We start from the raw sequence: 24,317 nt of genomic DNA, 5'->3' as shown, positions 1-24,317 counted from the left end.
CAAATGTTGTACCCCTTTATAGTGGAAAGTCCCTTTGGGCAGTTAGCATGAATGTTTTTTTTCATACCATATTCCCAGGAACTAGTGAAGTGCCTGAAATGTAGTAGATCCTCATCCTCAGTGAATAAGCAAAAGAGGGAGATAGTTATCCAAGTCAGGTGGCAACTAACCTGCTCCTCCTCCTATAAATTATCTTGGCTGTTATTTCTTGAAGTAAATTAATGCTTTACTCATGAACTCAGAGCTTAAGAAAGAGAATCTGTTCTCCTCTTCCATTCTCCATTTGTTCCTTTCTTTTCCCCTTTTCTCCCACCTCTTCCCCACCATGTTCTCTTGTGTCCTTCCTTTGTTTCCTCCCACTGCTATCAAGAGGTCCATAGTCAGCTGGAAGAGAATCCTGGCCTCCATAGTCACAGCATATTTGTGAGCTGGATGGAAGGCCCGTAATGGGGCCCAAGACCCTGGCCCCGCACTGTTCGTGCTCAGAAGTTCCCTGCGTGGTGGTGTTTGTGCTCAGCAAGGCTGACTTTTTGGCATGCAGGACAAAAGGGAGCATGGGATGTTGGTGCTTATAAATTGGGTGTGAAATTTCTCACACAGTGGTTGTCTTTGGCATAAATTGGGCAATGTGATTATTATGTGGGCAGTTGGCTTGGGAGCTGGGGAATACAGATGGAAGCTGAAGGTAGTGGTGAGCAGGCCTCAGTGGTGGGCCGAGATGATGGAGATGTGGTGTGTGGCACACTCACTTGACCTGTTTGGGCTAGAAAATAAGCATATGATCAAAGTGTGGGGACAGTTATCAAATAAGTACTTTCAGTAATATAGCTATAATTTACAAAAATCTCTTTAAGGATATCCTGTACCTTACATAGAATAATTGCACTTATCTGCACTTCCTCCTCCTAAAATATACTTGTTGAAACCTCTCATGATGTTGATTCCTCCTAAGCTTTGCTTCCTTCCTGTTTTTAGCCTGCAGTTGTGTGGCCTGTATACCCGGCCATGCATCAGAATATCTGGACAATTCTCTAGACAAATGATAGTAGGGATGCTGAGTGCCATTTACATTTAGGTTTGTAATAATATCCAAATGTAATTAAAAGAATTTTAGAAAGCTAACTACTTTGAAATTTTGAGACAAGTTATTTTTGGTTTATGTTAACTCTTTATAATTATGTAAATACAGCAATGAGAACTCTAGATAGCTGTTGTTTTAAGTGTATGTATGCTATAGTTATCCAAAGGTCTTATTAAAAGCATTGAAAATCATCAACTAAAATATGACTTTAACTTTTCAAATTGTAGGACTGGAATTATTCAGATTTGAATGAACATTGCACCAAAAAAACAGACATATTAATATTGATTGGACAAAATAAACCCAAGTTCTTGTATGTATGTGTATATATGTATACCCTTAGAGACAAAAAGCAAAGGAAGGGAGCACAAAGAGACTGGTACTTTAATATCCAGAGTACCAAAGAGCTCCCTGGGGGTGAATTAGGGAAGATGGGAATAAACTGTCCTTCCTGCTGGAATAGCTAGTCCCCGACACAAAACTCTCTGAGCACCTGAGCTGAGCCCACAGTATCATTTCCTGGAATGACACTCACACTGAAACATCCACAGGAACTCAACTCTCCATAGAAATACCCACCATTCCTCAACGTCCGCAAGAGCTCTTAGACTGAAAGCCTGGCTTCATGTGTCGTGAAGGACCATCGTTCCCAGACATAAGTGTATTAGTGCCTCAAACTCTGCCCGGGACTGGACAGACCCAGGGGAAGACGAAAACAGACAGAGCCTTCCCCAAGAGAGCTGCTTCTGCTTCTCCCACTTGCCAGGTTCGCAGAGCTGGGACTGTCCTCTAGTACCCTCCATCAGTCACCTAACTCAGAGTCATCCAGCAAGAGAGGGAGGAGAGAGGGACTGAAATAAGTAGTCATCAATAGGAATCTTCCTCTTTTAGATACCAGAGCTCTTCTGGGCAGAAGAACTGACTTCATCCATCTGGGCATCCTGCTTTAGCTGCCCCTCTTCCCCCTCCCGCCCCACACAGGGCCTAGTAAAAAGTTAGTTTGTGAATCACCTCACTAATGACTTTTGTACTCTCTGGTCATGAATTTCTAGCTGCTTTCAAGCTTGTCTCTGTGGAAACATGATGACTATAAACATCTACAATCGCTCAGTAAAGCTCAGGATAGCATGAAAAGAATTAGCCATTGTAGTGAAGGAAAAAATTAGTTCTTACTTTAGGAATCTGAAGGTTTCTCCTAGCATTTATCTGAGAGAGACAGAGAGAGAGAATGAATGAATATGTGTGTATGTGTGTGTATATATATATGTATGTATATGTGTGTGTGTGTGTGTGTGTGTAGCTCTCCTGGGCTTTGGTAGAAGAACTGACCTCCTCCATCTGGGCATCCTGCTTTAGCTGCCCCTCTTCCCCCTCCCCACCCCGCACAAGGCCTGGTCTAAGAGCTCTTGTGGATGTTGAGGAATGGTGGGTATTTCTATGGAGAGTTGAGTTCCTGTGGATGTTTCAGTGTGAGTGTCATTCCAGGAAATGATACTGTGGGCTCAGCTCAGGTGCTCAGAGAGTTTTGTGTCGGGGACTAGCTATTCCAGCAGGAAGGACAGTTTATTCCCATCTTCCCTAATTCACCCCCAGGGAGCTCTTTGGTACTCTGGATATTAAAGTACCAGTCTCTTTGTGCTCCCTTCCTTTGCTTTTTGTCTCTAAGGGTAAGTTTATAGTCTTTCCGACATATGTTTGGAGATACTCTTCTTTAAGACTGATCTTAAATACATCACTCTTGGCGTGTTGCTGTAAGTTGTTTTCTCTGAGGAAGGCTTAATATTAACAGGGTTAACTTAAACTGGGCCTCCAGTTTGGCCAAGAGATTCTAACTTCAGGAACCCTAACTCCTGGACATGACTTGGGAACTTTGCCTTTAATTCTCTGTTCCGTAGTGTCCAGGATGGGCACACAGAGTAGTGGGGGCACCTGGGCCTGTCCAGGTGCAGAGGGAAGCTGGCTCATTTTTTCATTATCCCCTGTCAGGAATTCCTTGCCTCTGCTACATCTGTTCAGCAAGAGTCTTTGGAATTTGTTCTCTTTCGCTCTATATTCACTGAGCCTGGTAGCCCAGGGTGTTCCTGAGTTAAGAAGATGTGCGCACATTTAAAGCCTGTCACACTCTTAGTCAATGTTAAGTGGACCAAAGTAGTACGGATCACATCCAAGGGTTGGTTGGAAGGCACAGTGGATCCTTTCTAAATTTGTCTGGCCCTACTTTGGATTCGTGTGTCATATTGTGTGTGTGCTGTTAAGAAAACCTCACACTGAATCCTACGTGCTGTTGATTGTATGTGTTCCCACGTTGGACTGTGCACTCCAGAGTGAGAACCGTGACTTCCCTTTCTACATCCCAGCTCCCAAAAAAGTACTGGGGACACAAGTGTGCTTACTAGAGAAATGCTAGAGAGATAAAGGAACAAGCACATGGTTACCCATTGGTATTCAGAGGTGGTATCCTCTCCAGTAGCCTCCCAGTAGTAGAGGCTAGGGTGCTCTGGGAGTCCAGTTTTATTGCAGAAGTAACAAAATGATTACTTTGAGACCAAATCACCTGTAAGGTGACCCTGTGCTCTGGACTCGAACTTTCAAGTTCCAGGACATGGAAGGTTTGGAGAGAGTTTAAAACATTGATGCCACTTGATGGAAGCATATTCCTAATTGAGCTTTTTTCTTTTGCTTACAAATGACAAATTTCTTTCTTTTGACCCTGAGAAAATTGTCATTGAGACCTCTTAAGGACACTTGACAAGGGGGAAATGGGTGCTTTCCCTTTGGAATCAGTTCTAGAGAAGGTGGTTTTAACCATGCCTTCCTCTATTTCTCTATAATGTCCATACATTTCTTTCGGCTGCCTAACTTGAATTAGTTGTATGGCCTTTTAAGCACATTTTTAAAGAAAATTCTGTTCCTAATTCCTCACTTCTGTTGAAATATTTTTGAAGAGCTGATTTTTTTGCATAGCACAAATAGTGAGGGTGTAAAATAGCTGCCATTTGTCCAGTACTTATGGTTTTCCTGTCTTTAATGCATTTTGTCTAATCTGCATGACCTCCCTTTGATACAGTACAGAGATGCTTTGGGTTGCCAGCAATACAGGCCTCATTCCAAGTGGTATAAGGGAGAAGGGGAGTGACTTGGTTTGTGGAACTAAGTCTGGGTGTTTGGGTCTTGCTGCCCTCCTTTGGACACATGCCAGGCATTAGACCTCGGCTCTCACTGCCTCTCACTCTACTTTCTTTTGTTTTGCCTGTCTCTTAAGCAGGCACTGCCATTAGTTGGCTCCAACAGCTCTAGGCTTGTATGCATAGCTCTAAGTCCACAAGAAGGGAGGTTCTAGAATTAATTACTGTGATGGGTTGGGAGAGCCCTGATGCTGTGGCCAGGATCCACTGAGGCAAACAAAGGTGTTGTCACTTTGAGAGTGGGGGAGGTGGTTACCCAAGAACTGCCCTGGGCTGTCAGTAGAAGAAAGGGGTTGATACTGGGTGGGCAGCGCATTTCATAGGTAGACAGGATCATCCTTTTTTCAGACAGGGAAACAGAAGCCTATCTCTTTTCATTTTCTTTTTCTACCTCACATGAGGTTGGTCTTGCTGAAAGTGCAGGCCTGTGACATTACAGCTCTGCCCCAGGACAGGCTTACTGCCCAGTGCAAGCTGTGGATTTCTCCCTGCACAGAACCAGCCCTGGGCTCCTCTGTTGTGAGTATGCCTGCATCTCTCTGGAACCTGGTTATAAGTTATATAGCAGCAGCCAGAGCATTTTCCCCAAGACCCAAAGAGGAATTGTGCCTTGATCTGCACCTGCAGGAGGCACTCAGCAGCTCTTACCCAGTGTGAACTTTGAGCTCCTATAGTGCCTTAAGGAGCAGGTATCTATGGAAGTTTGCTTTCTGCCCTCCTCACAGTTCATTTCCCTCTCCGGTTTCTGTTGGTGTTTTTCTTGTCTGTCTTTCCCAGCAGAAGGTTTTGTCCCTTTTTGCCTCCCTTTGTGAAGGACTAGTAAAGCTGAAATGAATTTTTTAGTTGCCACCTGTCTGTGCTCCAGTTCTCTCTTCTCACGTTATCTGTATCAGTGGTGTCATTGTTGAGATCGTCTTAAAATGCCAGCCCAGCTTTTTGGCAGCAAGCTTTTGGGTGGAAGGAATGAAACGTGATCCCTAACTGGCAGCTTGATTGCATTCCAGGCTCACTTCTGTGGTAGAGGATGGATTACTGGTGCCAAAGGGCAGAAGTAGCACTCTGCTAGCACCCTCAGAGCTTCTAGTGTGCCATTTCCACTTTTGTGTTGTCAAAAATGCCAACATTTCCAGCCAAGTTGGAAATTTTTATATTCCCTGTGTTCTGACAAAAGCCTTCTTTAATTTTGTAAACAGGGAGAGGAATTTTTGTTTCAGAATGTGGATATTGAAGGATTTTTTTGCACAGAGTGGTAGAACTGGCCCTGTTTAACGCTGGTCCATGTTGACTGGATTGGGGGTGATACGTGTACCCCACTTCCCATACTTTGATGGAGAAAGGGAAGTAGAAACTTGGAAGAAAAAGTCTTTATCCAGCCATTCAATTCATACAGTGTGTTTTGCACTTTTATACTTTTCTATTTATCCAACTTTGGTTAAAATTAAGAGGGAACAGACAGGCAAGGAATATAGTTTGGATAATGAGCAAAAATTCCTCCAATATATGAACATGGAATATCTTTCTATTTATTGGTTTGTCTTTAGTTGATCTTAACGGTGTTTTGTAGTTCCCTTTTGTTAAAGTTGTTAGGTGTTTTTATTGACGCTATTGTTAATTGTTTTCTTAATTTGATGTATAGAATATACAATGGATTTTTAAATACTGGTTTTGTATCCTACAACCTCACTGAACTTGTTTATTGGTTCTGATTTTTTGCGTGCATTCTTTAGTGTTTTCTACATACCAAATCAAGTCATTTGTAAATGGAGATAGTGTTAGTTCTTCCAATTCAGTCTGCATGCTTTTTTTTTTCTTTTCTTTTCTTTTTCTGGTCGGATTTCCCTGGCTAGAACATCTACCACAATGTTGAATAGAAGTAGTGAGAGTAAACATCTTCTCTCGTTATTGATCTTAGGGGGAAAGCATCTGGTCTTTGACCATGTTGTTGATGGTGTGTGAGTGTGTGTTTGTTTGTTTCTTTCTTTTTTGAGATGGAGTCTGGCTCCATTGCCCAGGCTAGAGTGCAGTAGCGCAATCTCAGCTCACTGCAACTTCCACCTCCCGGGTTCAAGCGATCGTCCTGCCTCAGACTCCCTAGTAGCTGGGATTGCAGGAGTGCACTGCCACGCTGGGCTAATTTTTGTATTTTTAGTAGAGATGGGGTTTCACCATGTTGGTCAGGCTGGTCTGGAACTCCTGACCTCAGGCAATCCGCCTGCCTCGTCCTCCCAAAGTGCTGAGATTACAGGTGTGAGCCACCGCGCCCGGCCTGGAGGTAGTCTTTATCAGGTGAGGGAGTTCTCCTCTAATCCCTGCTTGTAGTGTTTTTAGCATGAAAGCATTTTACTGTGTTTAGAGAATATGTTGTTTTTTGCCTTTTATTATATTAATATAACAACTATGATATATATTGAACAAACATTACATTCCTGGGGTAAGTCGCACTGGGCCATAATGTTAATTCTTTTGATATGTTGCTGAATTTGGTTTGCTAGTATTTTTTTTTTGAGGATTTTAGATGTTTACATACATTCATAAGAGATACTGAAGATACTGTACTTGAGAAATTATCTTAAACAAATAATTTTAAGCAAGCAAACATCTGCAGTAGGAATTAAACAACACAATGTGCGGAACACACTTAGCACAGTGCCCAGCACCTACTAAGCATCAGCTTATGGGAATTGCTTTTTTTTGGCAGATGGTCGTTTAATGTCATGACTCAGAGCAAAGGATGTTGAGTTGAACAGGCCTGGGTTTGAATCCTGGCTTCCTCCACCTCCTTGTTAGCTGTGTAGCTTTGGGCATATTGTGTCTGGATGCCTTAAGTTTTATTTTTAAGCCCGAAGTGACAATAGTCCTCTCAGGGTTATCAGGAGGATTGAATGTGACTATGCACAACCAAACCTAGGACCCGGCACACAGTTAAGTGCTGTGATTCTATTAGTTGTTACTTTTCTTGTTACTTTTAAACATACTGACTGCAGTGGTTTTATGAGGGTGAAAAATTGAAAACAATTCAACTATCGATAAACAGATGATTGATTAAATATAGTAAATGCACACAGTGTCACAGTAAGAAGTCTTTAAAATTGACTAGGTTAATACTGATCTAGAAAAATATTGGTGGTGTGCAAAAAAGCAGTTTTTATACATGTGTATAGAATTCATGTTTATGAATGCATTCGTCTAGAAATGCATATATATCAAATTGTTAGTTTAATTTGGGGAGCTTATGATTGCTTATAGTGGAACTGTGACTTAATTTAAAAATAGGTGTATGTTTTATCGGGAAAGAAGGATATACATTTCTTTCTAGCAGGAAAATTTGGAAGCTTAAAAAGTATTTGAGGTTTTAATTGTGTTTGTTGATTTGTCCTCAGTTATTTTCATAACCTTGTTTGAATTTATTATCTAATTAAGCCATATGCATGTTAAAAAAAAGTAATAAAAGCTTCTAAAAAAGATATATGAGAGAAGATTTTCATCCATTCACAAATTTTGCCTTTCTTCATGTGGACTACCAGAATTAAATTTTTTTGACTGTCTACTGGTTGTTGGCCCAGACTCTGTTCTAGATGTTGTAAATACCAAGAAGAATACAAAGTGGTCCCTACCCCAGGGACAGAGAAACCAAACAGATCTGCAGCCAGCTGATTTCAGGGGGCCATGGAGTAAATGGTACACGCATGGTCAGAGCCGGGCAGGATCTCAGGCTAGCAGTAGACTTGTGTTTTCAAGAATGCATAGGGGTGTGTCTGGCAGACAGGACAAGAATTGCAGATAGTAGGAACAGCCTTTGCAAAAGGCTTGGAGCTCTGCAAATTCAAGAAGAAAGAAATTTTGGGATATTTATGGAAAGCAGCCAGCCTTTGGGCTCATTATCCTGTCTCTGTGCAGCTTCCTCTTGAGGGAGCTAATTATAGTCTAGTTAGTAGGCTGCCACATTTCTTACTCCCTTGGAGAAGAATCTCAATTAGCAGGGAGTGGGTGAATCTGAAAGCCTGTCAGGATAGCAGCTTCTTCAAAGTGACCCTGCTGCAGTGAAGCAGAGAGATAGTTGTCTTTTCTTTAGAAAATGAGGCGTTTTCTCCCCGTTGGGCTTCTGTCCGTCAAAGCCTGCCTCAGGAGAAGAGAAGGAAAAGCTTTGTAGTTAGGTTCTGGCTTTCCTGGCAGATAGGCAATGAGCAGATGTTTCTTAGTTTCTGTGACGTTTTGTTGGTCCTCATAGATGAGTGTTTAAATTTTCCAAGCGAACAGTATGGCCCAAAGCTTCTAATTCCAAGTTCCAGACCTCAGACTTGAATTCATGTTTGTCTTTAGACTGATAGCACTCTGGGGTGATTCAGGGTTGGGTGAAAATTATAATATCACTCTGTAGAAATTTCATGAGTCATTTTTAAGTGGTTTATCCTGATGCTATAAAAGGTGGAATGGAGCTCAGGTGATTTTTAAAGAATCAAAGGAGGTGATGCTTGCTGGGAACTGTAGGTTCCCATCTGCTTATTTCAGATTTCTACCTGAGACTATCAGATGAAAGAAGTGGCCCTCCCATGGCCATCTTTGCAGTGGTGGCTGAAGATACAATTAATTATTTCTTCAGGCTTAAAGAGAACTTCCCCTTAAGATGATTTTATGTGTAACATATGCTCTTATATTATGTGAAAATGTTAAAATTGATGTAATGGCACAAGCCTGCAGTTAAAAATACTCATTTTCACACGTTTCTGCCTTAGTTAAAGCTCTAGAAAAAGAGGTTAGATACTACCAGATGTCTGCTTAGCAGAAAAGCCTAAAGAAAATGGGAATCCAAGTGGCTAGTAGAGTTCAGTATGGGTTAATCTAGCCGAGAAATACTGAACGTTAGAACCCGGATGGGAGACTCTTCATCTTCTGCTGTAACCATGGTCTAGTTGCAGATACAGCTTATTTGTCCAGTTGAAGAATGGCTCATTCTACATAGTAGAATTTCCTAGTTAACTGAAACTGGGTACCTTTCTGATGATCCAGCCTCCTTTTAAATTTAATCTTAATTTCTGGTGTCCAAAACGCTAGGAAACATAGGCTAAACTTATTTTTAAACAGTGTGTTGGTTAAGTTTTCAAGTAATTGGCTCAGTTGGTTTTTATCCTCCAAAAGCCTTTGCAGGTATTTCAGTTCAAGGCATTGTGTCCAGCTCTTAATCTAGAAAATAAATATACTTTCGTCCTATGTTTTCCCGAATTTCCAATCGAGATGGGAAATGTGAATTACTGTCTTCACTAGCGCACAGATCATTGAAAAATTGAATCTTAAGTTGTTGTGCGGGGTCATTGTGCTGTTATTGTACAGATATGATTTGACCCCTGTACTGTCAACCGTATTCTAAGCATTTTGGGTTTAGGGGTTTTTATGTGCATGTGTTTGCTTTTCATAGTTTCTATTAGACTATTAGGCCTTCAGTTCACTTACTAACATTACTTTGCACGTCCTCCTTCTCACTATCCCTGTAGTTAGTTGCTTCTAATCTGCTTAGGGAATCAGCTCTATAAGCTTGTTAAATTTGTTTCCAAAGGGTAAGTAAAAAGACAGGTAGCACTCCTAAAGTTCAGTTTAAAAAGCCCTACACTGGCTGCTCGGTATGCCCTTTCCTCCTTCCCTTCTTTTTTTTTTTTTTTTTTTCCCCGAGACGGAGTCTTGCTCTGTTGCCCAGGCTGGAGTGCAGTGGCCGGATCTCAGCTCACCGCAACCTCCGCCTCCCAGGTTCACGCCATTCTCCTGTCTCAGCCTCCCGAGTAGCTGGGACCATGGACGCCCGCCACCTCGCCCAGCTAATTTTTTGTATTTTTAGTAGAGACGGGGTTTCACCGTGTTAGCCAGGATGGTCTCGATCTCCTGACCTCGTGATCCGCCTGTCTCGGCCTCCCAAAGTGCTGGGATTACAGGCTTGAGCCACTGCGCCCGGCCCCTCCTTCCCTTCTTATTTTTTATTTTTTATTTTTTTTTGAGACAGAGTCTCGCTCTGTCACCCAGGCTGGAGTGCAGTGGTGCTATCTTGACTCACTGCAACCTCTGCCTCCCGGGTTCACGCCATTCTCCTCCCTCAGCTTCCCGAGTAGCTGGGACTACAGGCGCCCGCCACCACGCCTGGCTAATTTTTTGTATTTTAGTAGAGACGGGGTTTCACCGTGTTAGCCAGGGTGGTATCAATCTCCTGACCTTGTGATCTGCCCGTCTCAGCCTCCCAAAGTGCTGGGATGACGGGCGTGAGCCACCGCGCCCGGCCTCATCCTTCCCTTCTTTGGGAGACATTTCATACAGGTGTTGGTGATGAAGGGCGTGCCTTCTCGGTAAGGTTTGTGATACACTGTTGTGTGACATCTTCAGGCAGTTTAGACAAGTTATAATCAACTTTGAAAAATATATGCTCTTTGAGGACGGAAACAGAATTGCTTCCATTTTCTTCATGCCTTCCCTGTGCCTCATTTCCCGTATTGTTTTGTGTGTGTCATCTAGTACAGCAACATATATCCTAATTATGGTTCCTCTGGCCCCCAGGTTATTGGCCTATTACATGAGAATATAAAAAGAATGAAAGCTAAATATTTTGCTTTAAACAGTCAGTCATCTTTTATAGAAATGGTAACGTGAAAGAATTAAAACAGGAGAATAAATAATAAAATATGAGAAGAAAGTCTTATATTCACATATTTACCATATCTACTGCTCTTTCTTTGTTTATGTAAATCCAAGTTTCCGACTGGTATCATTTTTCCTTTTGCCTGAAGATCTTCCTGTTACATTTCTTGAAATGCAGGTCTGCTGATGACAATTTCTGTTTGAGTTTTTATTTTGCCTTTATTTTTAACAGATGTTTTCACTGGATGTAGAATTCTAGGTTACTTCTAGGTGAATACCATTTTCAAGCTGTCATTTCCATTGTGTTCTGGCTGGCAGGGTTTCCTATGAAGTCTGCTGCTGCTTTTATGTTTGTTCTTCTGTGTGCTGTGTCTCTTCCCCTGGCTGCTCTTGTCTGGGCCTAACAGTTTGATTATGGTGTGCCTCAGTATGCTCTTCTGTCTGTGTGTCTTGCTTGGGGCGTGCAGCTTCTTGGATCTGTAGGTTTATAGTTTCTATCAAATTTGGAAATGTTTTGGCCATCACATCTTAATCTTTTTCTGTCCTTCTCTTCTTCCCCTTGTCCTTCGGGCCTGCAGTGTTGTGTGTGTTAGACTGCTGGATATTATCCTTCAGGTCTCTGAGACTCTATTCCTTTTATTTATTTTTTCAGCCTATTTTGTTTCTGTGCTTCTGTGCTTATTTTGGATAAATTCTATTGCTATATGTTTAAGTTCCCTGATTTTTTTTTCTTTACTTCTGCAGTGTCTGGCCCGCACTTAATCTCAATCAGTGAAATTTTCATTTCAGATAATTATGTTTTCTTAAAATCTGTAAGTTCCACTGGATTCTTAAAAAAACTTCCTTTTTTCTTGTGAATATCTATGTATTCTTTTAATATTGAACATAGTTATAATAGAAGTTTAATGTCTTATCATTTCTCAGAAGTTTACTATTTTCTGATTTTTTTTGCCCCTCCTGATTATGGGCCACATTTTCCTAACTCTTGTCATGTTTAGGAAATTTTTTTTTTAAAGGCTTCTCTGTACATAGTGAAGGAATTTTTTATTAGATGTTGTGTATTGTGAATGTTACCTTGTTGAGTGTCTGTGTCTTGTTTTATTTCTTTTAGGAATATCACGCTTTGTTTTGGCAAAGCAGATAAGTTACTTGCAGGTCTTTCTAATGCCCTGTAGGCCTGCTTTTAAGCTCTGATAGGGCAGATTTCGTTTAACTTTCACTCCAGACATACTTCAATCTCACTAAGACCTGACCTCTCTGGGGGTCTCCATTGAATCCCTTGGGTGGGTCACCAAGAACATTCCACTTTGGCTGGTTGGAGCTTCCCTACTTGTGTAAACTCTAAGAATTGTTCATTTCACACCTTCTTGGTCATTTTCTCCCTTGCTTCATGGAAGTTCACTCACACACGTGAGGCCTAGAACTTAGCACATTTCTGTAACCCTCTTTCTGTGTAGCTTCCTGTAATTTCTAGCACCCTCAACCTCTCTGAACTCTGTTCTTTATTGTCTGTAGTATCTAATCTGCAGGGCTACTAAGTTTAATTGGAGGTCCCTTTCCCTGTACTTGGTGACCTGGAAATTATTAACAACTCCAGGCAGAAAGTTGGGATGATTGTATGGCTTACCTTGTTTGTTTATTTTCTTGCAGGGAGAAACAAATAAATCCATATCTTTATGCAAATTAGCTGAACAGCCAAGTTCTGCACTGCCTATTATCCAGTGCCTGCACGTAGTTCTTTCAGATATACTGTCAGGTTTTCTAGCTATTTATTGCAGGAGGTTAAGTCTGGTCCACACCTAGTCTATCACTGATGCAAGCAAAAAATTTCAGGAATTCCATTGAAATTGGTCCATTGAAAATAATTCTTGGCAACTGAGTACTGTTCTAAATGACATGCCTGCATATGTTGGAAGACTGAATTAAACATAATTTACATGAATTTGTGAGTGAAGCATGATGGTGTCCTCATGTCTCCCATTTATTTTTTACCTGTCCCACAGACGAGAACTGTTCCTACTCAGCAGAATGATTATGGTTTAAGGTAGTAGAATAATGACATCTGTTCAGATGTTCTTAGAGCTCCCCAGAGGACAGATAGGCTGAGTGAGATCTGTCCTTGTCACTGCTAATGCTGACAGTACTCAGTGGGTGACTACTCCTTTGGGTTGTACTTATTCTTTACATTAGACTTAAATTTTCATTTTGGGAAGGCCATTATGAACCACTTTCTGAATCCACGGGAAGTCTATGCTAATAGCACTGTGCATGTGAATCAATAAAAAATGGATATATGGATTGAAAGAACCATCTTGAAACAGCATGGCATAACAAGACAATCTGAGGGATATAAAGGCACAGCGAAAGGAGCTAATTTGCATAAGGACATGGATTTGTGAGGATGTCTTTCTCTCCTCCTCCCCCTACCCTGTGTTGAATAAACTGAGCCATGTCATTTGGAGTGCATTGTTGAGTTTCAGGGAGTATTGGGGTCTTGAGTAGACACAAGATCTCGCTGTTGATAATTTAGCTTTTTTTTTTTTTTTGAAACGGAGTCTCGCTCTGCCGCCCAGGCTGGAGTGCAGTGGCCGGATCTCAGCTCACTGCAAGCTCCGCCTCCCAGGTTTACGCCATTCTCCTGCCTCAGCCTCCCGAGTAGCTGGGACTACAGGCGCCCGCCACCTCGCCCGGCTAGCTTTTTGTATTTTTTAGTAGAGACGGGGTTTCACCATGTTAGCCAGGATGGTCTCGATCTCCTGACGTGATCCGCCCGTCTTGGCCTCCCAAAGTGCTGGGATTACAGGCTTGAGCCACCGCGCCCGGCCGATAATTTAGCTTAAGAAGCGACTAGATCAAGGAAAACAGGAATTCTGTGTATTTTTTGGATAGCAATGATTTATTTCAAACTTATTGGTAAAGAACTAGTGCCCCTTTCAGAAATCATGAATATTGCCGGCTACAGATGTTGATTTTTGTTTTATTTAAATTAATCTTAAGTTCTTTGTTTAGCCTCCTAAATGACTCACTCTTATACTTGATGCATAAACTTTAATTTTGCATCATTGAAGTGTTGTTATAAATTTGTTGATTTTTAAGAATCCAAAGATGTTTCTTTTTTCTTGAGACAGGGTCTTGCTCTGTCGGGGTGACCCTGGCTCACTGCAGCTTCAAGCTCCTGGGCTCAAGTGATGCTCCTGCCTCAGCCTTCTGAGTATCTGGGACTACAGGCACATGCCACCATATCTGACAATTTTTTTTATTTTTAAGGTACAGGACCTTGCTATGTTGCCCAGGCTGGTCTTGAACTCCTGGCCTCAAGCAGTTCTCCCATTTTGGCCTCCCAAAGTGGTAGGACTATAGCTGTGGTTTTTTTTTTTTTGTTTTGTTTTGTTTGTTTTTTTGTTTTTTTGATTTTAAATGCAACTTGAGGAGTATTGATTGAATCCACTGCTGTTTAAAAAATTTAAAAGTTAATGAGCTTATGAAAAAAATGTTAATCTTCACTAAAAAAGAAATGCAACATAGAAGATGAAGTCTTTTTTCCACCTGTCAGATTGATTAAAGTTTAAAAATGGTAATACTAAATGTTGGCAATGGTATGGAAGGATGAGTACTTCTTTGAACTTCGAGAAATGTACATTTATATGACCTCTCTGATAATTTTGGCACTATACATCAAGAACTTTTACACTCTTTGACCCACTGTTGTTGCTTCTAGGGTTTTCATTCCTAAAACGATTGGAAATTCAAACAAAAAAAAATGTAGGAAGGCATTTGCAATATTGCATTTCTAATGGTGAGGAATTAGAAACACCCTAAATGTCTAACCATAAGAGTGTTTCACTTGTGCTGTTTTCCAATTACAAAGTACCATATAATTATTAAAATGGTGGTTATGAAAAATATTTCATCACAGAGGAAAAATTTACATATTTGAAGTAAGCAGTATTCCAATATGATACATACTCTCACCTCAGCTGTTACTTTAAAATACCCAAGTGACCAAGTACAGTGGCTTATGCCTGTAATCCCGGCACTTTGAGAAGCCAAGGTAGGAGGATTGAGTGACAGTGAGACTCTATCTTAAAAAAAAAAAAAAAAAAAGCATGGATGGTCAGAAATGTTCCAGAATGTGAAAATAACTATTTTTAGGTGGTGGTTTTATGAGAGATTGTTTTCTTCTTTATATTTGTTCTATTTTTCAAAATTTGAGTGCAAAAGTATTCTGGGTATGTGAAAGCAAGTATGATCTTTGTAGCTTCATTCTGGGCTTAACCTAAGGCTTTCCAGATCCTAGAGGGGCACCTCAGACTCCAAAAGAGTATGAAAAAGTGTGTGTGTGTGTGTGTGTGTGTGTGTGTGTGTGTATAGTTTTGTTTTTTTAAAAAACATTGGTTTCTGTGCTTACTGTTCAGATAAAAATTTCGATGATGAAGATTCTGTGGATGGTAACAGACCTTCCTCTGCTAGTTCTACGTCATCCAAGGCTCCACCAAGTTCTCGGAGAAACGTTGGAATGGGAACCACCCGCCGGCTTGGTTCATCCACCCTGGGATCCAAGTCTTCAGGTTAGTCTAAGCCCTGTGTGGCGTTCTGGTGTCAGCTATGCCAGCTTTTCAAACCAGAGGTGCAAGTACTTGCCTATGGTGGCCCTCAAAAGTGATACAGTCCCCGTATGCAGCAGGTTTCTGCCTGCTATTCTTTAATTGAATTAGCATTGCAGTACTGATGCTGATTAGCTGGTAAGTTGTAAATTTGAGCTACTATGTTGACTTTTGCCACATTCTGCTAAGGCGGAGCCTGTAGAAGAAGGAAGCCAGCGTAGCGGAAAGTGTAGCTCCGAGATAAGAGCAAGAGCGCACCCTCATTGCATTGTTTAGTTATCTGGAGCCAGCAATGCCTGAAACCACTAGGGGTGTTTTAGACAATTTCTGTTTAACAAGACTGAGAATAATCCAGAAGTCACACCGTAACTCCTGGCTTTAAAATACATCTTGTGGACTGGCCCCTAGGTATTGGGGCATGTCTGCATGCTCTGCATGCAGGGTCGGGCTGTGGGTGGTGGAGACCAGCCACCTCTGCTCCAGTTCCGGGTGAGCCATGGTGAGGTGGCAGCTGTTGGTGTGTCTGTTGGATGGTAGCATGAAGTGGAGCTGGGCCAGCGGGAGGTAGCTCTGTGGGAGTGGAAGGCCTGTGTTTCTCTACCTGGACTGCAGGCTCTTCATGCAGGGAGGGCAGAGCTCAAGACCTCAAAGACAATCTGTAGAAAGCTGGGTAGCAGCAGCTCCACAGAAGAGTGACCAGACTGTTAAAAGAAAAACAAACAGAAAACAGCAACCACAAAAAACCCCATCCAAAGGACCACAACCTCAAAGATCAAAGGTAGATAAGCCTACAAAGATGAGAAAGAATCAGCACAAAAGCGCTGAAACATCTTTTCCTTCAGATGACCGCAACCCCTCTCTAGCAAGGACTCAGAACTAGGCTGAGACTGAGATGGCTGAAATGACAGAAGTAGGCCTCAGAATGTGGATAATAATGAACTTCACTGAGCTAAAGGAGCATGGGGTTGGGGTTAGGGTTAGCGTATTCACATAGGAAGAGAGGAAGTCAAACTATCTTTATTTGCAGATAACACGATCCTATATCTAGAAAACCCCATTGTCTCAGCCCAAATCTTCTTAAGCTGATAAGCAACTTCAGCAAAGTCTCAGGATACAAAATCAATGTGCAAATATCGCTAGCATTCCTATACATCAATACCAGGCAAGCAGAGAGGCAAATCGTGAATGAATTCCCATTCACAATTGCCCCAAAAAGAATAAAATACCTAGGAATACAGCTAACAAGGGAAGTGAAGGACTTCCTCAAGGAACACTACAAAACACTGCTCAAAGAAATCAGAGATGATACAAACAAATGGAAAAACAGTCCGTGCTCATGGATAGGAAGAATTAATAGTATGAAAATGGCCATGCTGCCCAAAGCAATTTATAGATTCAAGCTATTCCCATTAAACTAACATTGACATTCTTCACAGAATTAGAAGAAACTATCTTAAAATCCATATGGAACCAAATAAGAGCTCATATAGCCAAGACAATCCTAGGCAAAAAGAACAAAGCTGGAGGCATCACGCTATCCAACTTTATACTATAAGGCTACCCCTAACCAAAACAGTGTGGTACTGGTACAAGAACAGACACACAGACCAATGGAATAGAATAGGGAACCCAGAAATAAAGCCCCCACGACTACAACCATCTGATCTTCGACAAACCTGATAAAAACAAACAATGGGGAAAGAATTTCCTGTTTAATAAATGGTGCTGGGAGAACTGGGTAGCCATATGCAGAAAATTGAAACTGAACCTCCTCCTTACACACTGTACAAAAATCAACTCAAGATGGATGAAAGACTTAAAATTTAACTCAAACTGTAAAACCCTAGAAGAAAATCTAGGCAATACCATTTAGGACATAGTCATGGGCAAAGATTTCATGACAGAGACGCCAAAAGCAATTGCAACAAAAGCAAAAATTGACAAATGGACCTAATTAAACTAAAGAGCTTCTGCACAGCAAAATAAACTATCATCAGAGCGAACACACAACCTACAGAATGGGAGAAAATTTTTGCAATCTATCCATCTGACAAAGGCCTAACATCCAGAATCTACAAGGAACTTAAATTTACAAGAAAAAACAACCCCATTAAAAAGTGGGCAAAGAAAATGATCAGACACTTAAGAAAAGAAGCCGAACATGTGGCCCACAAACATATGAAAAAAAGCTCAACATCACTGATGATTAGAGAAATGCAAATCACAATGAGATACCATCTCACACCAGTCAGAATGGCTATTATTAAAAGTCAGAAAACAGTAGATGCTGGCGAGGTTGTGGAGAAAAAGGAGTGCTTTTACCCTGTTGGTGGGAGTGTGAATTAGTTCAACCACTGTGGAAGAGACTGTGTCAGTTCCTCAAAGACCTAGAGGCAGAAATACCATTTGACCCAGCAGTCCCATTACTGGGTATATACCCAAAGGAATGTAAATCATTCTGTTATAAAGATACAGGTGTGCATATGTTCATCCCAGCACTATTCACAATAGCAAAGACATGGAGTCAACCTAAATGCTCATCAAGACTGGGTAAAGAAAATGTTGTACATGTATGCCATGGAATACTATGCATTCATAAAAAGGAACAAGATCATGTCCTTTGCAGGGACATGGATGGAGGTGGAAGCTGTTATCCTCAGCAGTTTAACGCAGGAACAGAAAACCAAATACTGCATGTTGTCACTTATAAGTGGGAGCTGAATGATGAGAACACATGGACACATGGGTGGGGAAAACACACACTGGGACCTGTTGCAGGGTTTGGGGTGGGAGGAGGGAGAACTTCAGGAAGAATAGCTATGTGCTGGTCTTAATACCTAGGTGATGGGGTGATCTGTGCAGCAAACCACCATGGCACACGTTTACCTATGTAACAAACCTGCACATCCTAGACATGTACCTCTGAACTTAAAAGTTGGGAATAAAAATAAATAAGATAAAATACATTTTGTTCTTACAAGTAACATGGTTCCTTGTGAGACCAGTAAGGATGTTGCATTAAATAAATTGTAGGAGATTTCTCTCATAAATTCTTCCTTTCACTCCTAATGTAGACAGTTTAGTTGTTATATACAACTCTCATTTTCTCTCAAGTTTTACATTTACATGCAAATTCCTTCTGAAATGTACCTCAGAACAATTGTGTAGCTGCTGCTCTTAGAACCATTTTCACTGATGGCTGTAGCTTTTGAGCTGTTGATGGTGGTGGGGATAGTGGTGGATGGGGAATCCCATGAGCCAAAAAAGATGAAGCCGAAAGGACCAAATAAAAGCTATACTCATAATTAGCATTAAAATGCTGTCTCCTGATGGCCTCTCCTGAATTCTGAACTGGCCCTAGAATATTGGTATCTTGACCAGACCAGCCTGGGACCACTCTGCCTCCTGACCCCAGCATCTGTGATAGAGGAGCTGTAGGAATGTTAATTGTACTTATTTCCAGTTCTTTCTAATCATTTTTTGGGTATATTTAAAACATTTTACTTTTGTTATTGAGTTTCAATTCACGTGACATAAAATTAGCCATTTTAAAGGGAATGTTTTCAGTGTTTCATCTACCTTGTAGCGTATATCAATACTTTGTTCCTTTTAATGCCTGAACAATCTTTCTAATCTTTTTTCTTGATCTATTCTTGGGTAATTATCCGTTGCACAAACAAGGCTTAGAAAATTACTAGACTGGTGCTTTCCTTCCCATCCCGCATCCATACCCTTTCCAGAAGTCCCTGCTGTGTAAATCATGCACATATCAGCTCGGTTTTCCCCTTCAGCCCTGCACTTATCCTTTTTTCCATGTTGTTTAAAACCATAGTCATGAATTTCCTGGTTAGCTCCTCCTCATGAGATACCTTAGGCTCAGGGACCGTTGTTGGCCTCTGAGTCCTCTTTGGTACGTGTGGGTACATGGTGTAGGGCCTTATGCAAAGGAGGCATTCAGGGCCTATCTGCTCAATGGGATCCAGTTTTTATGCTAAAACAGACACAGAGCACCACATCACAGTGAGTGACTATTGTCCTTTATAGTAGTTAGCTTTTCCACGGTGTGAGTGATCTTCAGCAAGAGTGATGACACACATTTACTGCTACCTGGGATTGTCTTTAAAGCTCCTTTCTGTCTGGATAGTTATCAGGACCCCAAACACCAGATACATGTGTAGTAAGAAAGTATTAGAAAAGCAATCAGACTAATCCATGTAAATCATTAATGGGGGTTATGAAGATGACTATAGACACCAGTTTTTAAAATGTGAAAAAATCTGATAAAGCATCACTTGATTTTCATGCATAAAAGGGAGCTCAGATTAGCGAAAAGAAATACTTTCTTCAAATACTTTTAAGTATACAGAGCATCTTAGGATAACTTTGTAGGAGAAACTTGTAACTGATTCTTAAATGAAAAAAATGACAGTTAACCATGAGTTCAAGGAAATAGAAATGTTTTCAAACTAATATAAAGTTAAATAAAACTGAAATTATTTAGGACTGGTTTGAATAGTCACAAATTTGTAATGCTGAATTCCTAGTAATTACAGTTTAAGTTATTCCCTGAAGAATTAAATTTTCTGCTTGATCCATTTATTAGGAATCTTTCAAAACACTTGTATATTAATACAATATCTAAACCCTTTAAAACCATACCCTCCCTGCTTAAACAGGTAGTCTAAGTGACCTTAAGCTAATGTATATAGCATTGTAGAATTACTATATTTCATCTTGATATGAAGTCAGTAATGTTTGTCAATTTCATGACACTCCAAAGTTATATGAAGCCTTTCTAAAAAATAGTTCTGAATCTTCCAAAACAGAATTTTGATTGTGTACGTTTAGACTTCTTCAGTGTATGTGTTATATACATTGTTTCATATTTCTTGAAATTCTTTTTTACAGCTGCAAAAGAAGGAGCTGGTGCTGTGGATGAAGAGGATTTTATTAAAGCATTTGATGATGTACCTGTAGTACAGGTCAGTGAGGATATTTGAGTATGATTACAAACAAGGGTAGACTTTTTCTTCACATTTTATTTTTCAAGTATGCCTGTGTAATGTTCTTTACAGGTAATTTTAACTATCAACACTACAGGAGATCTGAGGTGCAGACTAGAAAATGTTGGAGCAAAAGTCAAGGCCCAAGGTGATCTTTCAGTAAGATCAGGAAAGACATTGGTTGCTCTATTATTAAGTTTATGGATCAGGTCACATAAAAGAGAAAGAAATAGGTGATACTCAATTAGAAAATAAAAAAGGCATATTTATTTAGGGATTTTTTTTAGAAAAATTCATAAATTTGAAGGATTTTGGTGTCTGAAAAGTTACAGAGAATGATTTAATAAGAGCTGAGTTTATACCTTCTTTGATGCTTCACTTTAAATACCTGACAGATGAAACAAAGATTGTTTATAAAAATTGGGATACAGCCACAAGTTTTTGACTGCTTTGTGCCTTAGTATCGTCTATTGCTGGTTGAGACTAATACTTTTCCTCAGCCTACACTGGCTGTCTGTGCTCTGGATTCCTGTGGCACTTACTAGTCTGTTATGTACAACTCTCTTTGCCACCTTGGTTGCCGTATGTGTGTAAAGCAGGTAACAAGAATCTCGGTGGCCTGGGCAATATGATGAAACCTCATCTGTACAAAAGATACAAAAATCATCTGTGGTGGCATATGCCTGTAGTTCTAGCTGCTCAGGAGAGTGAGCTGGGAGGCTCCCTTGAACCCGGGAGGTGGAGTTTGTCGTGAGCTGAGATTGCGCCAATGCACTCCATCCTGGGCGACAGAGTGAGACCCAGTCTCTTAAAAAAAACAAAACAAAAAAACAATCTCGGGTTCAGGTTCATCCTTAAGTACTTGACCTGACCTTCCCAGCATACATCAAGATTGATTATAACCTATACCCTACCTGTTTTCTAAGTAAGATGTGGAGATAAATGAGAAAGTAGATTTGAAAGTCTTTATAATTATAAGTATAGTGTCATGTTATAAATAACACTAAGAGTAAGAAATGACTTAGGCATCCCTGACTGTTTCCCGTTAGGCTTGTTTCTCTTTGTACATGAAATCATCTGTTAAGTTTATAGTAAAGCTACGTTTGAGGCAGGGTTATTCACGTATGACAGCAAATCTTGTGGGTACACATTTATAATGAGAAAGATCCTCATTATAGACAAAACTCTGCAGATATTTTCTCATAGGTGTTTCTTAAAAATTAAATAATTTATTTTACTAAATGGTCTTGACTTCGTGTAATTAAGAAGTAATCTGTTTATTTTGCATGTTTTTATATTGATTGTAAATTAATTTTGCTTACAGATTTATTCCAGCCGAGATCTTGAGGAATCCATAAACAAAATTAGGGAAATACTATCTGATGACAAGCATGATTGGGAGCAGAGAGTAAATGCTGTAAGCTGTTGACTTCATGGGATTACATTTTCATAAGATGTATTTAAATATCTCATACTTTATTATGAAATCAGGCCACAACTCTAATGAATTTTAAATAGTATATATTTTAAATACAAATTATCGTATTTACACTTCACCCTTTTCGTAGAGTATCTCCTTTTATTTTTATTTTGGAAACACACCAACTTAAACCTTTATGAATCATCGAGTCTTTTAACAAAGACCTAACTGTGGAGTGTATGGTGACAGCCTCCACTGTCACCTTAGCAGAAATTTCATTCTGTGATTGTTTGCCTTTAAAGTGGCTTTTTTGTGGTAGTTTTAGTGTATGTCCCCCAATATTCTTTTCTTTCTTCATATCGCTTGCTAGAAAGTTGTGTCTCCTTTATTTTTAAAAGCGGATTAATGGAAAGTGGGCTGGGTGTTAAAGCGAGGGTGTGTCTGATCTGAGAAGGCTATTTTCTACTGGTTGGCTGGCAAGAAGGGAGGTGGTACCATTGCCATTATATTGTATTTTAAATTCAGACCAGCCAGTTAATGGTTCAGTGGAGGATAATGGTTCAGGTAGGAATGCTTCTTCCTTTGGTTCATTAAATAAATGGCAGTTGAAGTGGGGTATGGGGGGAGGTAAGCTTAGGAGGGGCTTTTCACAAGCCAAAAGTTTTTAATTATTTATCATTAGTGTTGTAGGATCTATAAATACTTTAAGATATTTCAAATGTAAAACTTTTTTTTGCAGAAATTACAATATGTCACAAATACTCCAGTTAAAAATTATTTAGTCTTATTTGTGATATGTAGATTTGTTTATTGTATTAGCTAATATTTAACTGGCTGAATTCTCTTGGGAAAGCTTTCTAATCAGTTGAACTTTAACAGTTATCTCTTTTGTATTTGATGGTTTCTGTTTTGTATATTCTGTGTTAGAATTGTTTTCTGTTTTTCTGAATTTTCTCTATTCCATTAGCTAAAAAAGATTAGATCTTTACTTTTGGCTGGTGCCGCTGAGTATGATAACTTCTTTCAACATTTGCGTCTTTTGGATGGAGCCTTTAAACTCTCTGCTAAGGATCTGCGGTCTCAGGTAGTGCGGGAGGCTTGTATCACGTTGGGGTAAGGACTGCGATGCTCCATATTCTCACCATAAAATAGTGTCACCACAGAGCTTCAGAGATGTCTCCTTGAGCATGTGAGCTGGGTCTCTTTAATGTAACTTCTGACTAGTCTCCAAGACCCATTCCAGTTAACACTTCTGTCAGTGGTTTTACAATACTTTTTGCTCAATTATGTGAAGTGTGACAGATTTTAAATTTTATTTTATTCAGTGATATAGCTCTGAAGCCTTTATTTCAAACTTTGAAGCAGTTATTAATATGGAAAGAGGAAACTCTATAAAATCCTGTTTCTCTGATTTTCATTGATTTTGCTGGCAGGCAATAGTGTGGTTATCAGAATGTTTGTTCCTAGAAGAGTACTGTAGTTGTAAAGTTAAAGGCATTTACTGCAGTAAAATTTTATTCTAGCTATATGTGTACTAGTGATAAAAGCTAATAAAACTTTGTGTTAGAATGTATATCAGAATATCAAAGCAGCAGCAGCAAGAGGAGGCCATTGCAGCTGTTTAAAGTTTTGGCTGCAGTCAGATTTTGAAGCCTGAATATTTTATGTTAAGATAAAAGAAAAAATACGCAAAAGGAGCCGAGGGTGCTTTTTCACATTTGTGTTTTATTAATATACCATCAGTTTGTTTCCTATTCTCAGACTAGTTGGGGCAGGTGGGCGGGTATGTGCCTGGAGTCCCTTCTACTTGGAAAGCCAAAGTGGGAGGATTGCATGAGCCCAGGAGTTCAAGTTCAACGTGGGCAACATAGTGAGATCCTGCCTCTAGAAAACAAACCAAAAGCTCCACAAAGACTAGTTGGAAATTAAAAAACAAAACAAAACAAAAGAACAAACAAAAAAAAACCACTTTTGGTCTAAGAACTATTTACCAAGTTCTCAACATTCACATCAGAGATCTTAGACCCTTGTCCTTTCTAGATAACTTTAAATGAAGGCTCTAGATGTTAAATGGTTTATGTGCTTCACTGTTTCTAAGAAAAATAACTACAGTCCAGTATCCATTTCTTGTTTTAGGCATCTGTCATCAGTTCTGGGGAATAAGTTTGACCATGGAGCTGAAGCCATTATGCCAACTATCTTTAATTTAATTCCAAACAGTGCCAAAATTATGGCCACGTCTGGTGTTGTAGCTGTTAGGTTAATTATTCGGGTAAGTATGTTATAGGCCACACATGAAATAAGCAAGTGGTAAATACCAATGGTTGATAAATATTAGAGGCATTTTTGTTAACATAATTATATTGAGTAACTAAATTTATTAGCATAATTATATTGGAAATATATATA

General features: G+C 40.0%; 1 protein-coding gene across 18 annotated transcripts in view; it reads left to right on the top strand.

Moving 5' to 3' along the window:
- CLASP1 (cytoplasmic linker associated protein 1) overlaps positions 1 to 24,317 on the top strand; it is a 312,807-nt gene that overhangs the window by 168,519 nt on the left and 119,971 nt on the right. For all 18 annotated transcript variants that reach the window (XM_017891966.1, XM_017891965.1, XM_017891961.1 and 15 more), the window contains 5 exons: positions 15,297 to 15,449; positions 20,394 to 20,467; positions 21,813 to 21,905; positions 22,876 to 23,021; positions 24,045 to 24,180. In XM_017891966.1, coding sequence (XP_017747455.1) covers positions 15,297 to 15,449; positions 20,394 to 20,467; positions 21,813 to 21,905; positions 22,876 to 23,021; positions 24,045 to 24,180 — 602 coding nt within the window. The remainder of the gene's footprint in view (positions 1 to 15,296; positions 15,450 to 20,393; positions 20,468 to 21,812; positions 21,906 to 22,875; positions 23,022 to 24,044; positions 24,181 to 24,317) is intronic.

Source organism: Rhinopithecus bieti, unplaced genomic scaffold (assembly GCF_001698545.2).
Source record: "Rhinopithecus bieti isolate Rb0 unplaced genomic scaffold, ASM169854v2 scaffold_19969, whole genome shotgun sequence".
NCBI classification, from domain to species: Eukaryota; Metazoa; Chordata; class Mammalia; order Primates; family Cercopithecidae; genus Rhinopithecus; species Rhinopithecus bieti.
Note: the sequence above shows the minus strand (reverse complement) of the source record. Positions and strands in the feature narration are given on the sequence as shown.